The sequence below is a fragment of the Brassica napus genome, chromosome C2 (genome assembly GCF_020379485.1).
Source record: "Brassica napus cultivar Da-Ae chromosome C2, Da-Ae, whole genome shotgun sequence".
NCBI classification, from domain to species: Eukaryota; Viridiplantae; Streptophyta; class Magnoliopsida; order Brassicales; family Brassicaceae; genus Brassica; species Brassica napus.
In genome coordinates, this window is record NC_063445.1 from 51,602,341 (window position 1) to 51,615,753 (window position 13,413).

General features: G+C 40.3%; 1 protein-coding gene across 1 annotated transcript; it reads left to right on the forward strand.

Moving 5' to 3' along the window:
* Positions 1–860: 860 nt before the first annotated feature.
* LOC125582471 lies at positions 861–2,330 on the forward strand. The gene is made up of 2 exons (XM_048749210.1): positions 861–1,059; positions 1,162–2,330. The coding sequence occupies exons 1-2, from the start codon at positions 861–863 to the stop codon at positions 2,328–2,330; spliced, it is 1,368 nt and encodes a 455-aa protein (XP_048605167.1).
* Positions 2,331–13,413: the final 11,083 nt, after the last annotated feature.

Sequence of the window (13,413 nt, forward strand, 5' to 3'; positions counted from 1 at the left end):
TAATAACCCACGAAATGCTACACTATATCAAGACATCAAAGTCTAAAAAACATTTCTACATGGCAGTAAAAACTGATATGAGTAAAGCCTACGATAAGCTAGAGTGGAATTTTATCAGAATGGCTATCCTAAGGTACGGGTTTCACCATATTTGGACGAATTGGATCATGCAATGTATTACAGTCAGCTACTCGTTCATTATCAATGATGCATCAAAAGGACAGGTCCAACCAGGAAGAGGAATCATACAGGGCGACCCTCTCTCCCCATATATCTTCATCCTATGCAGTGAACTACTCCCAAGCCTATGTACTATGGATCAAAGAAATGGAACGCTAAAAGGCATTAAGATCGCTTCAGGAGCATCGTGCTTTTTGCAGATGACACAATGTTTTTCTGTAAAGCCAATGAACAGAATGCCCAGACCCTGAACAAGATCCTAGCTACCTATGAATCAGTCTCGGGCCAACTTATCAATCTATAGAATCAGCGGTATCGTACTCAAAAGCCACTAGTCATGCTAGAAAAGACCAAATCAACTTGATCCTATGCATTGAGAACAATGGAGGTTTTGGAATTTACCTTGGGCTCCCTGAGCAATTTAGTAGACGAAAGCGATATCACTTTGATAATATCGTGAACCGGATCAAGCTTAAGTCTATCAGCTGGTCCTCCAAGTTCCTCTCACGAGCGGGAAAGATGGTTATGCTGCGTACAGTCCTCGCTGCTTGCCTTCCCACGCAATGTCTTGTTTCAAGCTCCCCCAAGGCCTCTGTATGCAGATTCAATCCTTGCTAACGAGATTCTGGTGGGATAGATCGCATGAGAAAAGAAAGATGTCATGGATATCCTGGAAAAAAATGGCAAAATCGAAAAAACAGGGAGGCTTAGGCTTTAAAGACATCTCTACCTTCAACGATGCACTACTAGCTAAACTCAGCTGGCGAATCCTCAAAAACCCTTCCTGTCTCCTTGCCCGCTGCCTAATTGGAAAATACTGCAAGGAAGAAGACTTCTTATCAATTCAGGCCTCAAAGTCGTCCTCCTATGGATGGAAAGGTGCACTTATTGGAAGAGATTTGCTAGTTAAATAACTGAGATGGATTGTGGGTACTGGAAAGAATATCAACGTGTGGTATGATGATTGGCTTTCGTCTACAGAGCAACTCAGACCATATGGACCTGCCCCGAAAACTCTCAAAGACCTCAAGGTTTCAGACCTAATGCTTGCTAACTCCACGGACTGGGACCACAAAAAGATTGATACCATTCTCCCCTTCCACAAGCAAGTGATCTTACAAATCAAACCCTCTATTTGCAATGCTCCAGACGAAATGGTATGGCTTAAATCAGCATCAGGGGTCTACACTGCAAAGTCAGGCTACAAAGCTCAAGGAGAAACGACGATCACTGAAGAGGCACCTGTTCCTGAAACAAATATTGATTGGTTAGCCAACGTGTGGAAACTAAAAACTTCAGAGAAAGTCAAAGTCTTTCTGTGGAATTCCTTACATGATGCTCTGCCTGTAGGAAAACAATCCGCAATCAGGAACATCCCTCTCACAAGTCGATGCCCACGATGCAATGAGGTCGAATCTGTAGCACATGTGCTATTCACTTGTAGCTACGCAAAGAAAGTATGGACCTTAGCTCCGCTAGCTTGGAGATTCGACCCGAGCCCCGTTATAACCACTAGAAATGGTCAAGAGACCCTCCGACTGATACCATCTCTTCATCCCACTGGAGTAGGACCAGGTACACTATCTGCCTCGATCTGCTGGGATCTATGGATCTTCAGGAACCATCTGGTCTTTCAGAAGCGTGACTTCACTCCGGAGGAGACCCTATTGAAAGCGACCCGAGAAGCCCGAGAATGGACCATATCTCAAGATCAACTACCTAAACCTCAATCACACGCAAACCGCATCGCCCAGGATCCTACCCTAGACCCAAATCGAACTTGCATGTACACGGACGCCGCTTGGAATCCGGAATCAAGATGTGCTGGTCTTGCTGGACCATCCTCCTCTCACTCAGCGCCCGATACCTCTTTAACGTCGCCCCTAATGGCGGAAACGTTGGCGCTGCGAAGCGCTTTGAACTCTGCTCTTCATCGTGGGATTAACACTCTCCTGATACGATCCGATTCACAAAACCTCATCAATCTTGTGAATGCAAAAGGACGACATCTTGAGATTGCATCTCTCCTCAACGATATCTATCTAATTTCCTCTTTGTTTGCTGATGTTAAATTTAAGTTTATCCCTAGACTGGACAATAGTAGAGCAGACTATGTTTCCAAACAGGCTCTCCTTATGTACCAAACATAATTTATATAATGCAAGCTGTTTCACAAAAAAACAAGGATATATATATATATATATATCTAACTTTTGGGCATCAGTATTATTTTATGCATGCATATATACTTTTGATCTGATTTTTATCATACAAGGCCATCAATCTCTAACACTATCAAAGCCCAAAGCCTCGTATCTTATATTAGGGCCCATGTTAAAAAAAAAAAAAGACAAAACAACGGTTGCTAAAGCTTTTGGTATTGTATGCTTGATCAAAAGAACCAGTTAAGAGTCTACAGATCCTTCAACTGAAAACTTGCAGTCTAAGTTCCACGAAAGAAAACCCTCAACGCCACCTCTTTTTGGGAGGCAAGTACATAATCATCCTCGGTACAGCCAAAGAAAGAACTAGCTTATCTCCACCACACATTCCGTCCAACAAACGTCCACTTCAACCTGAAACCGACCATTTTGGAGTCTCATCTTCTAAAAGACAAGACGGGAAACATGATAAAAATAACAGCTTTCTTGAATGTTGGAGATGCAGTTACCCACCATGAACTTTAAAAATCAGTGTAGTTTTATAATGATTTTTCAATCAGTTTTTATAAATTTGCCCCGGATTAAAGTTATTTCTTGATCCTCCACAGCCCACAGGTTACGTAACGCCTGAATTAGACTGACATAATTTAAGGGTCAAAGAAAAAAAGCGATGTTTACGGACTCGAACTCCTGGCTGGTCGCATACCCGTGGAGTACGGTAAAGACAGCTTCGTGATATTTAGCAACAATGTTCGAGTTCTCACAAAGTTTTCTTTTTACCGTTATATCATCATCTTAACGATCATTGACCATTGTTCGTTAATAGGGCTTTTCCTGATAATTTTATATGTGTTTTTAGCTAGCAGATAGTACAACTGTATAATTAACCAATAGTACAAATGTACAATTGTTACTGACATTTTAAAAAAAAGTTATTAGAGCATGTTCATTGCTAAAACCCATGATCTCTTCCTAAGTGGTTTTTAATGATTTTTAAACTATTAAATTTAAGAGAAGAGATTGGTAAGAGACACATAATTTAAGTGGTTTATTGGTAAGTAAGTAAGGTTTTTAACAATTTAAAAATTTTTAAATATTTTTTAAACATAAAATTTTAAACAAAATTAAATTTATTTATTAAATAAAACAAAATGAAACATAATATTTAAGAGGAGAGTTCTAAAATACAAACATAAAAACAAATATTACTAAAACAAACGATATTAATTAAAATGATGCATCTCAAGCTCAGTTGTTGTCTTGATCACGTCCAAATTTACGCCATATATGTTCAACCAAATCACCTTTTAGTTGTTGATGCGCTTGTCTGTCACAAATTCTAGTTCGAACACCCATCTGATTTGCGATATTTGTAGAGATATCTGTAGAATATGTGAGATCGACATGTGAACTTCCGTTGCCTTCTCCTTGTTGGAAATCTGAAACATCATATAGAGTGTATCCATCTCGTTCGTCTTCTACTATCATATTATGGAGTATGATACATGCTCTTATAATCTTCTCAATCTTGACTTTATCCCAAGAAAGTGCTGGATTTTTAACAATGGCAAATCGAGCTTGCAAAACTCCGAAAGCACCTCGCACTACAAGAAAACACATGCTTAACGACGAAAATTAACGAGGAAAAACAATCCTCGTAAATTTGCGTCGAGTTTACGATGAATTTACGTGAAAAACTAAAGTCATCGTTATTTCCTCGTAACATAACGACAAAACTATTTCGTCGTAAAGTGGATGTAATTTTACGAGTATTTTACGAGGAAAAACTATTTCCTCGTAAATACGACGTAAACTTTGCGTGGTATTTACGAGGGAATAGTTTACGTGTATTTAGCGAGGAAATTTTTGAATCCACCAACTTTATAGGTGTTACACGTTTTTTTTGCCCACCTAATTAATTTTCGTCGTAAATTCATAGCAAAATTACAACTACCAGATTCGAATTTTCCTATAAATATGGATGTTTGAACATCATTTTAAACACACCAACAACAAAAAACGTGAAAGAAAAAAAATGGCTGGCTCCGGGACTATTTACGAGTTGCGGAAGTGGATGTATATGCATAGAGATGCTAACGGGAGAGTGACGAAAGAATACCTTGCGGGTCTGGAGACATTTATGCATCAAGCAGATTCAACACCGCTCGCCCAAGAAAGTGGTAAGATGTTCTGTCCTTGTCGGAAATGCAACAATTCGAAACTGGCAAATCGTGAAAATGTTTGGAAGCATTTAATAAATAGAGGTTTCACGGCAAATTACTATATCTGGTTTCAACATGGAGAAGGTTTTAATTATGATCAGAATGAAGCTAGTAGTAGTAATAGCAATTTTCAGGAAAAAGAACCGGTTGATCATCATTTGCATAATGAACATAGTTACCATCAGGAGGAGATGGTAGATTATGATAGGGTTCATGATATGGTAGCTGATGCATTCGTAGCTCATGATGAAGATGAAGAACCTAATATAGATGCAAAAAAGTTTTACGAAATGTTAAACGCGGCGAATCAACCACTTTACAGTGGTTGTAGAGAAGGTCTCTCTAAATTGTCGTTAGCTGCTAGAATGATGAATATTAAAACTGATCACAATCTACCTGAAAGTTGCATGAACGAATGGGCGGACTTGTTTAAAGAGTATTTGCCGGAAGACAATGTGTCTGCTGATTCTTATTATGAGATTCAGAAACTGGTTTATAGTCTTGGGTTGCCTTCGGAGATGATAGATGTTTGCATCGACAACTGCATGATCTATTGGGGAGATGATGAGAAGCTAGAAGAATGTCGATTCTGCAAGAAGCCACGATTCAAGCCGCAAGGACGGGGACGTAATAGGGTACCGTACCAAAGGATGTGGTACCTACCAATTACAGACAGATTGAAAAGATTGTATCAATCAGAGCAGACTGCTGGAAAGATGAGATGGCATGCCGAGCATACTCAGACGGATGGTGAGATGACTCATCCATCAGATGCAAGAGCCTGGAAACATTTCAACAAAGTACATCCAGATTTCGCTAGCAATATCCGGAATGTGTATCTCGGATTATGCACAGATGGATTTAGTCCGTTCGGAATGTCAGGGAGACAATATTCATTGTGGCCAGTCTTTCTTACTCCATACAACCTGCCACCGGAGATGTGCATGCAACGGGAGTTACTATTCTTGACCATATTAATACCTGGTCCGAACCATCCAAAAAGGTCCCTGGATGTTTTCCTACAACCACTGATAAAAGAGTTGAAGGATTTGTGGTCAACAGGGGTGAGGACGTATGACTGTTCAACGAAGACGAATTTTACGATGCGAGCGATGCTTTTGTGGACCATAAGTGATTTCCCTGCCTATGGGATGTTGTCTGGATGGACTACACATGGGAGATTAGCTTGTCCATATTGTAATGGAACGACAGATGCGTTTCAACTGAAGAATGGTAGGAAGACAAGTTGGTTTGATTGTCACCGTCGATTTCTTCCCATTGGCCATCCTTACCGAAGAAACAAGAATTTGTTTAGGCACAAAAGGGTTGTGAGAGACACTCCTCCTCCATATCTAACTGGAGAACAAATTGAAGCGCAAATCGACTACTACGGAGCTAACGAAACAGTTCGTTGGGGTGGTAATTGGCATGTCCCTCGTAATATGCCAGATTCTTACGGTGTTCATCACAACTGGCACAAGAAGAGTATATTTTGGGAGTTGCCATATTGGAAGGATCTTCTTCTGCGCCACAACCTCGATGTGATGCATATAGAGAAGAATTTCTTTGAGAACATCATGAATACAATATTGAATGTCCCAGGGAAGACAAAAGACAACATAAAATCGAGGTTGGACTTGCCGGATATTTGCTCAAGAAGCGAGTTACATATTAAAAGCAATGGACAAGTTCCCGTTCCGATATTCAGATTATCTTCAGAAAAAAAGTCGGTGTTGTTCAACTGGGTGGCATCAGAAGTGAAGTTCCCCGATGGGTATGTTTCGAATCTCTCTAGATGTGTTGAAAAGGGTCAAAAGTTCTCCGGGATGAAGAGTCATGATTGTCATGTATTTATGCAACGACTACTGCCCTTTGCATTTGCGGAGCTACTTCCAACAAACGTACATGAAGCACTTGCAGGTACGTAGTGTATTATATCACAATAATTTACAAAATAATATATGACTAACAATGTGTTTAATTTTTTTTGAATATAAAAGGCATTGGAGCATTTTTCAGGGATCTGAGCACACGCACTCTTAAAGAAGAAGTTGTGGAACAGCTTCAGGAGAACATTCCCATCTTATTGTGCAACTTGGAGAAGATATTTCCTCCCGGATTTTTTGACGTCATGGAGCATCTAGCTGTCCACCTCCCATATGAGGCATTGCTTCGTGGACCTGTACATTACGGATGGATGTATCAGTATGAGCGAGCCATGAAATATTTGAAGGGAAAAGCAAAGAACCTCGCCAAAGTTGAAGGTTCTATAATTGCTGGAAGTTTGACGGAAGAAGTTTCTCACTTCACATCGTACTACTTTGCGTCAAAAGTACGTACACGGAGAAGAGCTCCAAGAAGATATGATGATGGTGGTGTTGCGCCAACATATGCAGTTGCTGGTGTTCCAGACATCTTTAGCCAGATTGGGCGACTCGGTGGGAAGTCTAAAGAGGTTTGGTGGTCGAGTGAAGAAGACGCTCATAGTGCACACACCTATATTCTACTCAATTGCGAAGATCCATTGATGCGTTATTTTGAAAGGTAACATATATTGACACTTCGAAACACATATAAGTATAATTAATTGTATAATTGCGAGAGATTCATTCCTATAAAATGTGATTTTACAGCCTATTTGTTTCTCAAGTCGAAGAAACATTTCCTGGTATATCCACAAGTGACGTAGACAAAAGGAAAGATCAACACTTCATTAAGTGGTTGCGGAATCAGGTATTAACTAAAACTTTTTTTTCATACATTATCTGTATTTCATTAACATTCTCTTTATTTTTGCAGGTTGATTATGACGACGACGATGCAGATTATCCTAAGTGGTTACACGAAGTAATTCAATCTCCACTTGTAAAGGTCACCACATCACAGATGTATTTCACACGAGGCTATACTTTTCATACATATGACTATGGTAGACAGCGGGCGACCAGTAACTATGGAATATGTGTGAAAGGGGAAACAGATTTCTACGGGATCTTGACGGAGATTATTGAAGTCGAATTTCCAGGGATACTGAAGCTGAAATGCGTCCTCTTCAAATGTGAATGGTTCGACCCCGTCGTCAACAGAGGTGTTCGGTCTAACAAATTCGGTGTAGTTGATGTCAACGGTGGACGAAGGTACAACAAATTCGAGCCTTTCATCTTAGCTTCACAAGCAGACCAAGTTAGCTTCCTTCCATACCCTCGGATGAGAGATTCAGGTATAAATTGGTTAGCAGTGATCAAAGTTACACCTCGAGGACGAATCATCAGTGGAGAAGAACCACCATTGCAAGAAGAACAGATAAATGAAGTTGAGGAACCTGAACAAGAAATTGATGACATCCTTCTCATTGATCCGCATAATCACGAGTACGAAGATCTTACCGATGATGCCACAGACGAAGCTGTTGAAGACGAGTTTAATGAAAATGATGATGTTTCTAGTGATGACGAGAATGTCGATGTATCCGATTGATGTATTTGTTTTATGAATAAGATGAGGGAGTTTGTTTTATGAATAAGATAATGTGGGGTTTGTTTTATGAATAAGGTAATGCCGGGAGTTTGTTTTATGAATAAGCAAATGTGGGAATTGTGGTTTGGAATGGAAATAAAGATGGGGTTTGGAGTATATGAAGTAGAAAATAAGGAATATGGGGTTTCGGGTTTCGGATTCAAGGGATTTAAACATAACACTCGTTAATTCCACGTAACAAAAAATCATCGTAAAGGACTCGTAGGTCAACGAGGAAATAACGACAAAATATAAAAATAAAGAACGCGAGACTCGTTAATTCCACGTAGGACAAAATCGTCGTAAATACCACGTAGGATGAATTCGTCGTAAAAACCACGTAGGATGAAATCGTCGTAAATACAACGTAAGACAACGAGGAAATAACGACGAAACCTAAAAATAAAGATGGGGTTTGGAATATATGAAGTAGAAAATAAGGAATATGGGGTTTGGGGTTTCGGGTTTGGGGTTTCGGGTTTCGGGTTTGGGGTTTGGGTTTCGGGTTTTTGGTTTCGGGTTTCGGGTTTAGGGGTTCGGGGTTTGGGGTTTGGGGTTCGGGGTTTAGGGGTTCGGAGTTTGGGGTTTCGGGTTTAGGGGTTCGGGGTTTGGGGTTTCGGGTTTTGGATTTCGGGTTTGGGGTTTCGGGTTTTGGATTTCGGGTTTCGGGTTTGGGGTTTCGGGTTTTGGATTTTGGGTTTCGGGTTTCGGGTTTCGGGTTTCGGGTTTGGGGTTTCGAGTCTGGGGTTTCGGGTTTAGGGGTTCGGGGTTTCGGGTTTCGGGTTTTGGATTTCGGGTTTCGGGTTTTGGGTTTCGGGTTTGGGGTTCTAGGGATTTAACCATAACACTCGTTAAAAATAACGACGAAACTTAAAATTAAATATGGGGGTTTGGGTTTCGGGTTTCGGGTTTGGGCTTTCGGGTTTCGGGTTTGGGGGTTGGGGTTTGGGGTTTCGGGTATGGGGTTTCGGGTTTCGGGTTTTGGTTTTCGGATTCTAGGGATTTAAACATAACACTCGTTAATTCCACGTAGGATGAAATCGTCGTAAATACCACGTAAGCATAAATCGTCGTAAAGACCACGTAACCAGAAATCGTCGTAAAGACCACGTAAGCAGAAATCGTCGTAAAGACCACGTAAAAAGATTTAAACATAAAACACGTTAATTCCACGTAAGCATAAATCGTCGTAAATACCTCGTAGTGTAAAAACTAGAAAAAAGGGAAAAGGATCAAAATACAAGAATAACATGTGGCAAGACTTCCAGCAATTATAATACGTAAGTCTCGCCCACATGAATTCTAATATCTTATCCTTTTCCTATTTTTTCAAATATTTATAATTTGAATATGATTTTGCTGAGGAATGTGATTTCAGATAGGTGTGTGATTTGGGAGTTTATGTGTGGTTTGAGAATGAGAGTTGTGGGTATATTTATAGGAAAGCAAGCCTCGTTAATTCCACGTAGGCAAAATCGTCGTTAATACCTCGTAAACAAAAACACGGGCCTTTGTGATTCCTCGCAATTTCCTCGTAAAAAAAAACACGGGCCTTTGTAACTGCTCGCTATTTCGTCGTAAACTTACGACGAATTTGCGACGATATGTAATCTTATATATACACCCGAGCGCTCACTCTTTCTTTCCTCTCTACTTCCTCTCTACTTCCTCTCCATTTCGTAGCAATGGTAAGCCTCTCTGATTCCTCTCTAATTTGGTTAGTTTAGGATAGATTAGGTGGTTAGTATAGGGAATTTAGATAGGTTTGCGGATTTTATGTTATTTAGTGTTGATTAGGTGGATAATGTTGGGAAATATATTGTTGATGTTAATTTTAAAAATTTCATTTTTTTCCCAGGTTCGAAAAGGAAGACTTACTGCCCATTACAGAGAGATCTTCGGTGAGCCGGGTAGTCGTTTAGACCCGGCCTCTTCTTCCGCTCCCAGTTCTTCGGGCCAGGAGACTGTCCCCGAGACTCAGTACACTCAGAGAGTCTCTGGGTCTACTTCTTCTAGTGCACCATCGGCTCCTCATGTGCCTCCTCCGATGCCTCCTCCTGTGCCTCCTCCGATGGCACCTCCGATGGCCGCCGATATTCATCCTGATCTGATGGTGCCTCCGAGTGCTCCTTACTCGCAGTACACTGTAGAGGACATTCTCAGTCTGCCAGGCAGAGAAGGTTTATCAGTCATCGACCCAGACCGACCGGACGGAACGTTGTGGTATGTTGCATTAATTTTTTTTTTAATTCGTTTAAATTTCTTTTATAACATTAAAAAATAATTTATATTTTAAATTTGTATTCCAGGTGGGGGGTTAACGGATGTCTTGCATCGGACGTAACCGACACGATCAAGGGTTACTTCTCCATGGCACATCCAAACTGGAGTAAGACGCCTCACTACGTCAGAAAGACGTGGTTCAAAATTTACGCTGTAAGTTTCTATTAATTAATTATATATATTTTAATTTTTTCATGATTTATATATATACTTTCTAAAAAACTAATTGTTAATTTATTTTTTCCAACAGCAAAAATATAATTGGGCCTTGGGGATCACTGAGAGGGTGAGGAAGAAGTTTAACGCGAAAGCGAAAGTTCGCTTGTTGGACACGGTCTCCAACTGGAAGGGTGACTGGATCGTGAAGGGGTATGAGCGTGGCAAACCCGCTGAGCTCACCACGGATGTGTGGGATGGCCTCATCCGTTATTGGCGCCTTCCTGATTCCATTAGAATCGCCCAGGCTTGCTCTAACTCCCGTAACACGGTCGATGAGCACGGGAACGGGCCGATGCTTCACACTACGGGCCAAAAACCCCACGCCGGTGTCCGTTTGGAAATGGTAATTAAATATTTTATTAAATAATTTTTTTAATACATATATTAATTTATTCTAACTTTCTTAACTGTTTTTTAGGCCAAAGAGACGGGACATCTCCCGTCTCTTATGGAACTTTACGAGAGGACCCACAAGAACAAGGCGGGCGTATTTGTAGATGGCAAGTCCGAGCAAATCTACAACGACGTAGTTGCTCGGGTTGAAGACCGCCAGACTCAGCTGACCCAGCAGTCTACCGACGGATTACCCGTCACCTTATCCACACTTGAAGTGGATAAGATTTACGAGGAGGTAAATTTTCAAAAAAATTAATTTTTAATTATTCATTTAATTTAACTTTAAATTTTTACTTACAATATTTATTTTTTTTTTAAGGTTGTCCCTAAAAAAAAGGGACGGACGTTGGGTATTGGTTCTGTCAACGATGTTCCGAGAGCGACATCGTCTTATGGTCAGCGACGGGATGATGAAGTCACGGAGCTGCGTAGAGAGTCCGCTCAGCTGCGTAACGAGTTGACCGCGACAAAATCTCGTATGGGTGGAGTCGAGGGCTTCTTGGACGTTATTGCGGCCACAAATCCGGAATGGGAGTCCATGTTGAGGAACATGCGACAACAACATCCCATTCAAGGCGAGTCATCCGACGTACATAACGAGGCGGATGTTACGAGGAGGAGTGATGAATTCTACCGGGCGATGAACGACCCTTAGTTTTTTTTTTGGTTGTTGTATTATATAAATTCAAAACTTATTTATATATAAAATATTTTCATATTGATTTATTTTTATTTTGAATTTTAATTTATTATTAAATTAAATAATTTTAATTATTTTTTAATTATATTTTTAAATTCGGTAAAATAATAAAAACGAAGTAAATTCGTAGCCAATGTACGACCTCTTTACGTGGAAACCTTACGAGGAAATGACGAGAAACATTTAACGAGTATTTTACGAGGAACCATTTACGAGGAAATAACGAGGAAAAGTTTACGACCATTTTACGAGGAAATCATTTCGTGGTTGTTACGTGTATTTTGCGAGGAAACTCTTTCAAGGTATTTACGTGTAGATTACGAGGAACTATTTTCGAGGTATTTACGAGGAATTATAGCGACGTCCTTACATGGAATATTGACGTGGTCTTTACGACGAATCGCCCTACTTCGTCTTTACGACGAAATATATTCCTCGCTAAGTTACGACGAATTAGCGAGGAAATATGTGTTACGACAGACGTGTAACGAGCAAACGTGTTTCCTCGCTAATTCGTCGTAAAGCCTCTTTTACGACGAAATAACGAGGAAAACCGCCCTCGTTAAGATTATGTTTTCTTGTAGTGTCGACAGCTTTTCGGGCAGCTTCTTGACGTTGCGCAAATAAAACAGCTTTCGGCCCTTGTGGAATCAAAATAGATTGGATAAAAGTTGTCCATTTTGGATAAATACCATCAGTGAGATAGTAAGCCAAATGGTACTCTCTTCCGTTGACCGAGAAATTCACTTGCGGGGCTTGACCATTTATTATGTCATCAAAAACATGTGAGCGATCAAGTACATTAATATCATTTAAGGTACCTGGAGGTCCAAAAAACGCATGTCATATCCAAAGATCATATGAAGCAACCGCCTCTAAAACGATTGTAGGTTTTCTCGAACCACGAGAATATTGGCCTTTCCAAGCGGTGGGACAATTCTTCCACTCCCAATACATACAATCGATGCTTCCTATCATCCTGGGAAATCCACGAAGCTCTCCAATTTAAAGTAGACGTTGAAGATCAGCCGGTGTTGGTCTTCTTAGGTACTCGTCGCCAAACACATTTATTATGGTGTCGACAAAATTTTCCACATATAATCGAGCAGTGGTTGCACCGAGCCTGAGGTACTCGTCGACCACATCAAGCGCAGAAACATAGGCCAACACACGAATAGCTGTTGTACACTTTTGAAGTGGAGAGAGACCAAGCCTTCCGAGACCGTCTCTCTTTTGTCGAAAGAATGGAACTTCATTGGAGAGTCGATCAACAATTTTCATGAACAATTGCTTGTTCATTCTAAACCGTCGTCGGAAAACATTTTCAGAATATGTTGGACTATCACTGAAATAATCATTCCATAAACGCATATCGCCTTCTTCGCGATTTCTTTCGATAAACACTCGTTTTTTTCTTGTCCTCCTTTCATCTTCTTCATTGATAACCATATTCTCGAATGTAAATATTGATTGAATGTTTTATCGAACGAATCTTCTAAATTATTATCTGAAGAAGATGCCATAAAATAGAATTGTTTTAGAAAATATGGCGAGAATAGAAAATGGGATTGTTTTAGAAAATATGGAGATGAGAGGAAATGAGATTGTTTTATAAATAAGGAGATGAGAGGAAACGGAATTGTTTTAGAAATAAGGAGAGAGGACCGTGAGATTGAGAGACATGAAAGGAGAGAGATGAGATAGCTAGAGATGAGAGGAGCGAGATGAGATTGAG